A 13,358-nucleotide genomic window follows, 5' to 3' on the forward strand; every position below is an offset into this window, starting at 1 on the left:
AAATAAAAAATATTGTATATTGACATTGGCCCACAATTCCCAAATTATACACAATATGCTCAGAAAAGCATATTGTTAAATAATTGACCAGGATTCAATAAAATATTAGCATATTGCCCACCCCCTACTAGCTTATATTTTTCATTTAAATTAATTTAAGCTCTAGGGCGTATAGACAGTCATAGCAATGAAGTAGATATATTAATGTGAAATCAGATTGGCATTTTTTTTTGCCTGCATGTTCTTTATGTACTTATAATATGTGGAGATTGTATAGTTTATTTGCTGTCTGTTTCTTACCTTTCTGTTGCTGAAATCTTCTTCTCTTCCACCTCTTGTCTCTAGTTCCTGCCTGTAATAGTGCCTGTGTTTTTGTACCTGTACTTTTCTAGCAGTGAAGCCCTGTAATGTAGTGCTTGTATCAGTGCCTGTGATTGGATGACTCTGTAAGCTTTACCTTTCCCCTTTCCTATCAGAGCAGCCTCTCGCTCAGCTAGTGCCTGCATCAGTGCCTGTGATTGGTCTGTAGCTGTAGCCCATCACACCCTCAGTGTTTGTGCGTTTCTAAGTCTTTCCTGCATACTAACCCCATTTTTCCATCAATCATGTGAGTCATAGTACTGGAAAAATGTATAGGACTATAAATACCTCTATGCTTCTGCTCGATAGGAATTTAGAGAACGTGAAAGTGTTATTCTGCTAGGCCAACAGTAAGCATAGTTTTAATGGTTTTAGTGAAAAATGTGTGTGATTATAAGCCAATATTTTGAGTGTTTTAGAGTGTAATAAAAGTTTTAGAGGTTAATTGTTCAGCTCTGATTGTACTTTATTAAAATTGAACAGTTACTAGATGATTTTTCACATCAGGAATGTTTGCTGTAGTGTGTTTTAGCTCAGGTCACTTAGGTTCAGGGTTGTAACATATATTGTTTACAAATATATATATATTAATACAAATAACCCATTCAGGTAGTTTTGGGAAGTTGGTGGGTTTTGTTGTTTTGTCACCATGAGTCGCACCATGCTACGTTCTTCACCTCTACACCACACATTCACATACTCACCTTGCTCTTTTTGTATGTTTTAAATATGTTTTCATAGATTTCGCTTTAAGATTTAGCCTTTGTCTTTCGGGGGGTTGGTGTTTTTCTGAGCTCACTTAACCATACAGGAATATCATTTCTATTCCTGTTGTTGCGTTGATAGGGTAGGAATGTCATGCTTTAATTCATCACACTTGTCCAGCTCAAAGTTCATCAAAAAGTTAGAGTTCAAATATGGACACGTTTTTATCATGAAGTGTTGCTTTGTAGGATGGGAAAAAGGCAAGGTACCAACTTCTTGTATTTTATTAATATGTAATATATTTGATAATTCAATATATTTAAATTTATGCTATTCATTACATGATGTAGGATAATAAATCAAATGCATAAATAAATTTGTCGAGACGTTACTAAGTTTGTGTTTGTCTGTTTGTATTGACTAGATATCAAAGAAAATCCCTCTGAATGACTTAACTAATGCTTCCAAACTTTTAAAGACTTCACTGACTTTTGTACTGTGAATAAAACATTTGGAAGTACCAGTTAATACCAGTGATGCGCACACACTCCCTCGGAAAATAACTACAAACCTGCATGCAATATTCCAACACAAATCCAATGTCAATTTCTTAAATTTTCAGTAATTACATTTTGCTTCTATACAAGTTAGACATGAGGTGATCAAGGCAGATTTATTACCTAACAGTGCCATGTCAATCAGTTTAGAAACTGCTGGAGATGACTGTAAACAGAGGTTTGTAATTAAGCCTGTGGCCATCTGGCCACCTTTGCATAGCTTCTGCACGGCCTGCAAATCTACACCTCAGTCCTTTGATCTCCAAAATTAAACGTCTCTCCCACCTTTCCCTCACTGTCCCCTGCAGTTCCAGAAGTGAACGGAGTGGCCGAGCCCAGCCTGGCCAAGCGTCTGAAAGGGACCCCTGAGCGAATTGAGCTGGAGAATTACCGACTTTCTATGCAACGTGAGGAGGAACTTGAGGAGGTTCCTGAGGAGACACTAGCAGAACATAACCTCAGCAGTGTGCTGGATAAAGGGACGGATGTAGACGAAGGCTCCAGGTATGTCACTTTACAGCTTCAGAAAAGGACTATGAAACTGATACTTGGATCTGAAGCACCACATGGACCTGCTTTGTAACTCACTTGCTGTGGAGTGGAGATATAGGCATGCAAGTAGTTTTTGTGTGCATGATTGAAAGGGAGGAAACTGACATGAACCCACACTAGCAAGAATTTACAAATGCTTGTATATTTGCAATCACAAATTGTGAGCTTGTCAAGTTAAAGGCAGAAGGTCTGTGTATAAATTGTCTACTGATATGGGAAACATTCAGACAGTCAGAGTAACAACTATGCTGTGGACATGACCACAAGGAAAAAGTGCAGAGGCATTATGCCTCTTTGAACTGGTGGTGTAGTGTCTTATCCACTATGACTTACAAAACACACACATGTCCACAGTTCAACAACTATGCTATCCTTAACTACTAGCCTACTGAAATACGTTAAACAATATGATTTCCCAATGTGACATTGGTTACCGTCACTGAACACACAAACCTTTATTATGCAGTGAAACATGAAGCTATGACATTGTTCCACTCAAGAAAATTGCGTATATGAAGCCCTTGGCATCAAGAGTACTACTTTGTCCTTATTTTTTGTTAACAGCAGTAAATAGGCCAAGTATTGCAATAACGAAGGATTGTTATAATGCACTATTCTCTCTCTGCAGTAGCTCAGAGTCTGACATGGAAGAGGAGGATGAGGAGCTGGAGCCAGCAGCACCTTCTGATCTGGGGGGAGTTCCATGGAAAGAAGCCGTGGAACTCCATGCCAAACTGAAGGGTGGGAGCGATTCTGGGGCAGGCAGGCAAGACGGAGATCAGAGGGAAGGAGAGTTGGAAGGAGAGGATGAGGAAGATGAGGAAGATGAAGATGAGGAGGAAGAAGAAGAAGAGGAAGAGGAAGAATCAAGTGACGGTAAATTGCGCTTGTCTACCACTTTAATATACAATAAGCACAAAAGTCAAATGACATGGAGAGACTGTGCTATGATTTATATTCAATTTTCCCATTTCCCTCTCCACCTCATTCTCTTTGTGTGCTCAGCATCTGTCCTTGTCTGATTGGTAATTATGCTGATGTCAGTATTGTGGGTCCAGTTGGTAAATAGATGAGAAACTAAAGTCAATAGGCTGTATAAAAGAAGCTGCAGATGTAGGGAAATAATGTTGATTAGTTTGTCGCAGCTGCATCAGAACATTTATTAGTGTTTTCAATCAGATGTTGTCTGCAAGATTGCTGTAAACAGTTCTGACTCATTCAAGTTTCTCTAGAATGAGGCATTTCATATGAATAACTTTGTTAACATTACTTTTTCTTTTTTTAATTGGAGTTGTTTCACTTTAGAATGCAGACCTTATTTTTATGTGAATATAATGGGAGGTTGGTTTTCAGTGTCTGATCATGCTGTCTGTCATCCTGTGCTGTGGAAACATCATCCTCAACTTTTCCCTTTCTCCTTACTTCCTCCGTCCCCTGATCTGTGTTGGCGTGTTTGATTGTCTGTCATTCTCTGTGTGTGTTTGGATCACATGTCTTTCCTACCCTACTGTGTGTGTGCGTGTTGGGGTAATTGTGTGGGCTGGCAGACGGGGAGTATAACCCTTGGGAGAGGGAGCTCCAGTCAGGTGTATGGCTGGAGAACCTCATTACTGAAGAGGATACGGGTACTTTTAAAGGTAGCTCTGCCTGTGGATGCGTTTGGCCTGTATATACGTTAGAACTCTGTAACATCGTTACTGGTTGGAGAAAAACTGCATTATCTAACCCTTCCCCATTTTACCTTGTTTTTATCATTAAGATTTTGGACTTGGTTTTATGTTTTTCTTTGCATGTTTACAGACAGCGCATTACAACTAAGGCTGCACAATATATCATTTGTTAATCTTTATTGTGATATTGGCCTATTCAGTATTGATACCGCAGAGGGCTGCAGTATGCAAAATAATTCACATCTTTTGGTAAAAATAATTCTGGCAAGCCTTTAACCATGTGATATGATTGATTTGCCAGTGTGTTTATAATAGGGGTGCACCGATATGGAAGCTGTGGGCCGATGTCGATACATAAACATTAATAAAATAGAGAAATTGGGACTAGATCCACCTGTATTAGAGAAATGTAGCACTTTTTGGTAGATAGTAATTAGGGATGTTCTCAGGTGCTTGAGTACCAGTATTGATATACTTAAATCACTATTCAGGTATTCGTTCCGTTTCATCTCAGGAAGATGGAGAAAATATACAGACTAACAATTTAATGAAATACGACTTTAATGTTTTAACAGGACTGTATGATATTACGGTTTTGCTTGCATTTGTGAGTAAGAATATATATTAACCTGTGCCACTCTGAAACATGAGTGCCTAAATGAGGTCACATTGCCAAGATCGAGTTGTTAAGGACATAATTAAGAAGGCAGAGATAGTGCAGCTTTATTGCTAACTAGGCTAAGTAAACATTGGAAATATATTTCTCTAACATGTCGGCACGTTGTTCACTGAAAAGTTCTCATCAGCATCCAGGGTAAAAACAGTTAACTATAGTTTTAGCTCTCACCTGAAGAAGCAGCCTCTGTTACTTATCCCGTGCAAAAACTACCAGTTTTCCTAAGCTTTTTTTTTAAATACTAAAATGTTTTCAAACATTCCTCGGCTTGCTGCTAAATTTTTGCGCTACAGATTTTAATACCTAAAAGAGTAAGCCTCCAGCTCTATGTTAGTTATTTTTTACTGAAGTACGTTTTTTATTTTTTCCTTCTCTGCACTCAGCTGGACATCTTTAACTCTTACAGCTGGTCAAATTTCAACTCTTTAACTCTTGTGAATACTTGGATATCAAAATTAGTTGGAAATTTGCATCCCTGTTACAAATGCAATAAAGTGGATAAAATGCAGAAGTTTTAATTTAAAAGCCGAGCATAGCTTAAAGGTTCTGCTCTTATGGAGTGCAATATATTTGGCATCAGATGGTCAAATCTAAACATCTGTCACATGTCGGACAATTTTTTATCTTCTGATTCCAATATCATTCTGACATCATCGTGCATTCCTAGTTTTTAACATATTGCAAAGTGCATCTCTATATAATCGTAATCTAATTGCAACACTAGTGTTTTATCCATATTATGCAGTCTTAATTACAGTTGTGTTCAAATTGCAGTTATACCAACTGAATTCTGAAGTTCTGTAGGAAAGGGAGTTTCTTTTCCTTAACTTTGTTTTCTGCAGTGTGTACCCAATAAGTACATTCACCAAACTATGCAGAATTATGTTATCTAACAACTTAAGAATTCATTCTTATTTTTCAAGCATGTGAGTTTTGGATATTTTCTTTTTTTGTTGTTGCTACTAATCTGAACATTCATTACAAAGCAACAGTACAATTTTATTATGAAGTGTTTGTGTGAATACAAGCTGAGCAAGCGATTTATCTATGAATTAAGTACTGTAGGTCTATAACACCCTTATTTTTTGTGTCACTGCATGCTTTTACTGCTCCTGAAAGGTTAGCTGTTTACAGCTCTTGAAATCTATTCTAAAGTGTCCTGTTCTTTCTCTCTTTCTCTCTTCATTATTTCTGTCTGTCCGGTTTGATCCCCCTGCGTCATGCTCTCTTTTGTGCTTGTTGTTGGACGTTCTCTTCACTGGGACACGTTGTCCTGTCCATTTTTGGCCACCCGATGTCCTCTGTGACATTCTCCTATGCGTGTAACCATCCCTCAAACATCCCACACAAAATCTAAACCATGCCACTCCAACCTTCAACTGCACAGCAAGGAACCTGCAGATCCAGCAAGTCCTGCAGCCAGTGGACCCCCTTGTCCCTCTGGTGGATATGCAGGTGGACGGGGACAAGGAGGCCAACTCAGCCTCGGTTTCGCAGCCCTCAGTCCCAAGCCAAGCCACCCAGCCTGCGTCCAGCACAGGTAACCCAGCCTGGAGAAGTCCTGCTCGGCCACTGGCGTCCACTCAGACGGGGTGGACTAATGTTTTGCCGTGACAGAAATAGAGAGAGAATGAGAATGTTGTGATAGTCTCTAATGTGACTTCATTTGGCTGTGAATGTTTGAAAACACGTTTCATGTCCTTCGTCTCACCCACACTAATAAGCTCCCTAATGATGAACATAACTGCTGTGTTGTCTACAGTAGTTTGTTTGTTTATTTCTTTATTTGCTGTTTTTGTTATATCTGTTTAAGTTTTTATCAGCCTACACTAATACGCTTCTTATCCATGATGGGCAGTGTTGTTGTGTTTACTTGGGCTTATTATTTTTTTATTGCTATCTTTGTTGTATGGATTTACACTACTGTTCAAAAGTTTGGAATCAATAATAAACTGTAATGACCAATTTAGAGTAATTAATTCATATGTCCTCTGCCTGTGATTTGATCACCACTTTTTTTTAAGTACGAGTCATTCTGCATGTTTATTAATTAATTTCTCAATGCATCTTAATTTTTTTTGCACGTTCATACAAGTAAAATTTTATATCTGCAACAAAAGTATAATATTGAAAACGATGATTCCAAACTTTTGACCTGCAGTGTATATTTTTATCACTTTTGTCACCATATTGTGTCTTTTATGTGCATGTTTGTCATTTCGTATTTGTATTTATTTTATTTTCATTTTTTTTGTTGTTTATAATTATTTTTCACTGAATTGGTCCTTGACCTGTCTTACTATCACTACGGTGGTGTGGGTGTATTTCCGAAACAGACCCCACCTCAAGCCCCATTGTCTTACCATCTTCTTTTTTTTGGTCTTGTGTTCATATTTGTGCTTTTCATGTGCTTGTTCATCAAATTCTTTTAGCCCCTTCCCACACGTCTGTGCGGCACGAGGCTGTCAGGGCCTGGCTGGACTCTGTGTCTGGAGGTAGAGCCGAAAACAGCGCAACAGCTTTTTCTCTATGCCTTACGCACACAGTCGCGCACACACAGCAGAGCATGTTTAGATGCTTAAACAGAAGACACTGATGTATCCACATCCAGGTGGAATACACTGGCTGCATGGTAAAGCTTATTTAACTCTACACACTGCTGCATGCTGGAACCACGTGACAAAGAAGGTGAATATTTCCTTTGAAATAGGATAAAAAGGCCTTGACTTACACTTGGAGTTCATTATTGACTTGTATGTAGACTGTAAGTAATGGCTTTGCTTGCGTTTATAAGTACAGTTTCGAAAAGTATTTGAAGGACCTAAAAAAGGCGTTAACCCCCCCCCCTACCCCCAAACAAAAAAAAAAGAAGACTGTGGTATAAGCTGGCACTTGGGTTGAAAAACCTGGGTCAATGACAGGCCACAGATTTAACAAAGCCTGTTCAAGTTGTGCAAGTGTAATCTGGAGTGCAGTTTTAAAGCTGTTCATTTCATTTCAGTCTCAACAATTTACCAAATGGACTGCTGAAGTGTCATCCCTTAGCAGAGAGAACATTTAAGGGATTTTATGAAATCTCTGGTGTGCTCTTCTGTGTACTGTCCTCCTTCCATTTGTAGCCACTTGAGTTATGAAGTGACACTTCACATATTGCAAAGGTTGGAGACTTTCTTTTTGAAATGAAAAAGCCTTGTCAAGATCCATGTTGAGATCTTAAAAGCCTAACATGTACAGTTGTCAGATTTCTCAAGGGAGTTGTTTATTCCAAAACTTTTTCCCCAGCTTTTAATTTGTCCTTTTAAGTCTGATCTGTGGAAAGGGGGCATATCTGCTTGTCTCATTTTTCCTTTTCATTAACATCTCTTTGAGTACCTCTCCCCAGCTGTTGAAACTGGGCCTCATCCATTTGCTTATGTGTGAATGGATATGAGCATGTGCCTGGGCTAACTACTAATTACACTTAACGTGCATTTATGTTTGTCCTGTTCTTATATGCTAATAGTATATTCATACTTCGTTAAATGTTACATGGAAACTACTGTTTTTGCATGATTGACATTTCAGGCTTTATCACTTTTTGCGTATTTGTAAGTAAATGTTTTCTGTGCCTAACAGTAATACCACATTAGCTCTTAGAGGCTACATTAAAAAGATAGTTTAGCAGAAAATCAAAGATGTATCCATATTTCACTTTTTTAATTATGCACTGGAGCTGTGTAGCTAACAAGTAATGGCAGCTCATACCCTCCAGTCAGCAATCTACAACTCATCATTAGTTGCTAAGTGATCACAAAAAAGACTTGGGTATGTGGTTTATGACTTACTGTCATCTCTTAAAATAAAAAGCACAAAAATACATTGTGTAGCTGAAAACAGTAGTAGCAGACATCTTGAAGCCTTAATTTTTATTAATACGTCCATTTTTATTGATAACAGTGTGCCATGCAGTGACAGAAACCACATAGGCAAGTTTTTAGCCTTGTAGCTTCAGTGCAAAACTGAAGAAACAAACATGCTTTGGCTGATTAGCTACATCTAAGGTAAAAGAAATATTGTGCAACTTTAATTTCTGCCTGAACTATCGCTTTAAGGTGCTTGCCATATGTGGTCTCAGCCAGACAGTGATTTAGGATCCTTCTGCTCTTGTTTTATATACTGTGCTGACTTTGCTTTCTTCCTGTGAACTCAGAGCCCTGTGAAGAGGAGGATGACCCGGATGCTGAGGCGGAGAGTCCAGACATCGAGCCTGGCACTGAGCTGGACGAAGGTATGTTAATTTGCCGTCTGATCGCAGTTTACTTTGCCGGACATGGCTATGGATGGTGTGATCTTAATAAATGGAGTGTCTGCATGTAATGCTTTCTGTGCCGCAGACGACATCCCTTCAGATGCAGAGGCTGAGGCTCGATCACATAGTGTTGATGCAGAGCCTCTCCCGGTGCACGCTGGCAAGCCAGAGAGCATCGAACATGTTCCCAAAAAGGGTAAGCTCTGATGTATTTGTCAGGATTGGCATGCTGTGGCAAGCTTGTTTTGTTTCTTTAATGCTACTCCGGTATTAATATGTAAGAAAAATGATTTCCCATGTACTTTGAAGGGTAAACCTGATTGTGTCTGCTTCCTTTATTCCCACAGAGCATGTCTCTGCTGGTCCAAGGGAAATCATTGTGGATGTAATTCTTTCTCCAATACAAAAACCTACGCCATCTGAGGAGGTAGTGTGTGTTTATGTTTGTTTTAAATTATTTTTGTTTGTTTGTTACAGATCATTTAGCTTTATTATTTTCCGGGTTGCCTGGGGTATCAAGGTGTTTGGCTGCCACTTTTGATTTATTAAAATAAACTTTAATGCCTTTTACACTTCCAGATCATAGAGAAACCTTCCCCGGTGCTGATAAAATCTCCAGGCACACGTTTTTTCCCTGAACCCTTTCTGCCTGATGATGTCCAACCACACATGCCACCTTCATCGGCTCCAGAGGTTAAAAGCCCTAATACCCCTGTTGCTGTGGCATCCCCCATTCGCTCCCAACCAGTGCCCCTACCCGAAACAATCAGCCCAAAGTCCCCCGTCCAGCTTGAGCCATGTGCCTGCTCACCTTCAGGCAACCCCTTGTCCCCGATTTGTGCTCAACCACTACCATGCCAGGAGCCTTCCTCGCCCCTGTCCATGGACTCTCCTGTGAGGACTCAGCCAGTCCCTGCTGTAACCTCCACGCCTTTGGCCAAACCCACTTCGGTGGAGAAGAGAACGACTGAACCTCTAAAAGCACAGGACTCAATAGAGGAGACACCGGTCAAGAAGACGGATATTATTGAAGAGTTCTGGCTGAAGAGCGCTGAGATTAGGAGGAGCTTGGGGCTCACCCCACTGGACAGGAGCAGAAGTGTAGTAGAAAAGAGCATCGTCAAAGCCCCTACTCCTGAGCCTACATCGTCCAAATCCCACACCCCAGAGGATCTCTCTGAGGAGGTGAAGCCCATCTTCATGGGCCGCTCGGTCATCCGAAGGCTCAACATCACTTTGGAGGGTCAGGTAATCTCTCCTGTGGAACCCAAAAGCAACGACTCAGATAGAAGGGAGCTGAGCAGCAGCTCTGGCCTTGGCTTGAACGGTAGCACCATGACTAGCCAGACAGCAGCAAGCGACAGTTATAACAACTCCGACTCCACCATGCTTACGCCTCCCTCAAGCCCCCCTCCTCCTCCACCAAATGAGGAACCAGCAACGCTTAACAAGAAGCCTCTGGTTACTTGGGACAACCTTTGTGAAACTGTTGAGGAACCTAAAGTGGAGAAAGCTCCTTCTAAAGTTAAGACTCCCACCAGCCCTCCCCAAGCTAAACCTGCAACTGCTCCAATCCCTGCCCCCAGAACAAACCCACCTGTGGTAATGAGGACCAAGGACCCCAATAAACCACGGCGAGAAGAAGTCAGGAAGTCCTTTGTGGAGTGTGTGGAGGAGATCCCGTTTGCTGACGATGTGGAAGACAACTATGACGATCGCACCCCTGACACAAGTGCACAGGATAGGTTTTACACTCCACCTACCAGCAAGGTGAACAGGGATAAACCACCCCTGCACCTCGCTTTGGCTATGGAAAATGGAAAACCCAACATTCCTGGTGTTCCAGTGTCCAGAGCAGTGAAGGGACCTCAGCACTTTTCTCCAGAAGCCAAAGAGATTGCAGAAGAGCGGATGAGAGAGAGGGAGAAATCTGTGAAGAGCCAAGCTCTCAAAGATGCCATGGCCAAGCAGCTCAATAAGATGAAAGAGGCTGAGTCATCTAAGGGTGCTGTGGCTAAAGTGGCCTGGAACGTTCCTGAGGTAGCTGTTAAAAACAAGAAACGTTCGAGTTCCCCTAAGACATCTGCTGTGAAGGCCTTGGAGTCTAAGAAGCAAGCAGAGACACTTCCTGACCGTATTTTCACCTCACCATTAAACAAGAGTTTGGAGAGCTCCGTCACCTCTTCTGAAAGCTCCACAGGGGCCAAGAGTAAGAAGCGCAGCTCACTTTTCTCTCCACGCAAGAACAAGAAAGAGAAGAAGGCCAAGAATGAAAGCAGGCTCTCCGGTACTGAAGAAACGCCTCCCAAACACAAGTCCTTATGGAAGGCTGTGTTCTCTGGGTACAAGAAAGACAAAAAGAAAAAAGATGACAAATCTTGTCCCAGCACGCCGTCTAGCTCTACAACTGCAGACTCCGGAGTGAAGAAAGCATCACCTATGGCCAGATCTTCAGGTGTGTAGGAATGTCATTGACATAGCAAGTGGTATAGCAGATATAGCAGTTTGTTTCTACTTTGCTTTACATCAAACACCATCTAATCTGTGGCCTTTTAAATGGTCTTAAATTCTGTTTCAATATCTCTTTGATATTTGTTAGATTTGCGTTTGAGAAGAAACCTCAGCTTTTCTGAGGACTCTGATCTTTCCTGTGATGATGTTCTAGAGAGGTCTTCTCAGAAGTCCAAGGCAGACGTAAGTTTATCTATTATTTATGGAAATGGTTTGTTGAAAATACTGTTTTTTATGGTGGTCTCTTACATTAATTTCATGTTTTGCCTTCCATAGCGACATATGGACTTGTTCGATCTAGTGTCAGATTTGAAAAAAGATATTATGAAGGAGGAGAAGGAAAAAGATAAGGAAAGGGTGAGGCATAGAGAGAGGGGGAAGGGGAGGAGCAAGGAAAAATCAAAGGTGAGAAGGAACAAAAGAAGAATGAATGAAATGGAAAGAATTAACTTGATGGAGAAAATGATGGACATGGAACACGATAAAGGAGAGGAGGAGGTATTTCCATATTATGCAGTAAAAGTATTTGAAGCTAATGAATTTCTAATGTAATTGAATGCAACAAAATATAGGTCATCAGCTCCTTTTGAGACTGTTATTCAGGATCTACATTTCTCTTCATTTACATTTACACTGATCGTATACTCTGCCATTTTGAGTTGCATTCATAATAGAAATTCAGGATCTTCAGTGTGTATGTGTTTGTGTAGAAATCAGAAAGTAGGACTAGGGCCAGATGCATTAATGCATTTCCAAATACTGAAAAGGTACCGCAGAAAAGCAAAAATGTCCAGCCCTGCTATTGCTGTGTTAACATACCGGTGATAGCATCCACACATTTAGGAAATACATGTTATGCACTGAACACTGCTCATCTGGCCCTTTAGATCTGATGCTGCAAGTCAGTCAGTGCTAGGCTCTCTATGGAAAGTTTGTGGTATTGATAGTTCATTAGAAAATCTTAGGTTAGTAGAGTTTCTGCAGTGGTGAATTGTGTTGTAGCAGGTGTGTAGTTGAGTGACTTCCTTTTCCTCAGTCTTCTTAGGATGTACTTTACTGGTTTTGGGTATATGTGGGTGGCTTCTCACACACACCCTCTTCAGCTTATTACAATACTGAGCCTGTTTATATTGGACATGGGTGTGTTATACTGCGTTCACAACAACTGGGAACTCGGACTTTGAATTCAGATTCTGAGTCCCCATAAAAATACAGCCACTCAAAGCAATCTAGTGCTCGTTTTGCTGATATTGGTGTAAAAAACTTGTAAAAAGTGTTTACACTGGAGCTAGAGAGTTGCTAGTTAGTACTTCATTTATTTTAAAAGTGAATGTAGGCTATGGCAACTGTTAATATAATGAAGAATTGGACAAGAAGGCACAGAGTTTGTTATTAAAAACGTATGCAGTGATTCCTGTATCACGCTGTATTTAGCAGTATCATGTACAAATAACATATATACAAACATCAACATAAGCTTAAAACAAGCTTAGACTTCTCCGTGTGGAAATTATGAGTTTAAATGGATGTTTTTTTGTACTTGAAATTCAGAAACAGCCAGTTCTCACTTGGTCATGAAGGCAGTATGAAAAGAAAAGACAAAACAATAATGGTGCAAGAAAAACGCTCTGAATTTTGTACATTATAGGGATTGAACAATATGAAAATTGATGGATACAGATTTTAGATGCCAAAAAATTCTGATAACCAATAATACTGGCTGATTATAATTTCATATTTGTTTTAAATTTGAATTTTTTTGAATAGTTTTAGTTAACCAGGGCTTTTCTGACTGCATGATTTTCAGGTCTGAATTATCACAATTCTAAATCTCAATTAAACAACAGAAACTTAAAGTAAAAAGTCTTGGAGGCAGAGGTACCCAAAGTGCTGTTGATTTTGTTCACCTCTGATTGTTCTTATTTTCTGTAGTTTTCTTTCTAATAAAGTTTTAGAGTTATAACATGTTATTCTCATGCTAAAGGTTTGGGTGCAGTTTATTATAAAAGGTGCTAATTTATTGGTTTTATCTTTGACCA

At 40.0% G+C, this 13,358-nt stretch overlaps 1 protein-coding gene across 20 annotated transcripts in view; it reads left to right on the plus strand.

Moving 5' to 3' along the window:
• mical3a (microtubule associated monooxygenase, calponin and LIM domain containing 3a) overlaps nucleotides 1–13,358 on the plus strand; it is a 119,802-nt gene that overhangs the window by 89,731 nt on the left and 16,713 nt on the right. For 12 of the 20 annotated variants that reach the window (XM_036584951.1, XM_036584971.1, XM_036584950.1 and 9 more), the window contains 11 exons: nucleotides 1,931–2,126; nucleotides 2,803–3,050; nucleotides 3,722–3,811; nucleotides 5,908–6,060; nucleotides 6,953–7,015; nucleotides 8,710–8,787; nucleotides 8,894–9,004; nucleotides 9,156–9,235; nucleotides 9,388–11,263; nucleotides 11,408–11,502; nucleotides 11,596–11,817. In XM_036584951.1, coding sequence (XP_036440844.1) covers nucleotides 1,931–2,126; nucleotides 2,803–3,050; nucleotides 3,722–3,811; nucleotides 5,908–6,060; nucleotides 6,953–7,015; nucleotides 8,710–8,787; nucleotides 8,894–9,004; nucleotides 9,156–9,235; nucleotides 9,388–11,263; nucleotides 11,408–11,502; nucleotides 11,596–11,817 — 3,212 coding nt within the window. The remainder of the gene's footprint in view (nucleotides 1–1,930; nucleotides 2,127–2,802; nucleotides 3,051–3,721; nucleotides 3,812–5,907; nucleotides 6,061–6,952; nucleotides 7,016–8,709; nucleotides 8,788–8,893; nucleotides 9,005–9,155; nucleotides 9,236–9,387; nucleotides 11,264–11,407; nucleotides 11,503–11,595; nucleotides 11,818–13,358) is intronic. The other 8 variants (XM_036584962.1, XM_036584965.1, XM_036584955.1 and 5 more) reach the window with 7 other exon arrangements.

The sequence above is a fragment of the Colossoma macropomum genome, unplaced genomic scaffold (genome assembly GCF_904425465.1).
Source record: "Colossoma macropomum unplaced genomic scaffold, Colossoma_macropomum, whole genome shotgun sequence".
NCBI lineage: Eukaryota > Metazoa > Chordata > Actinopteri > Characiformes > Serrasalmidae > Colossoma > Colossoma macropomum.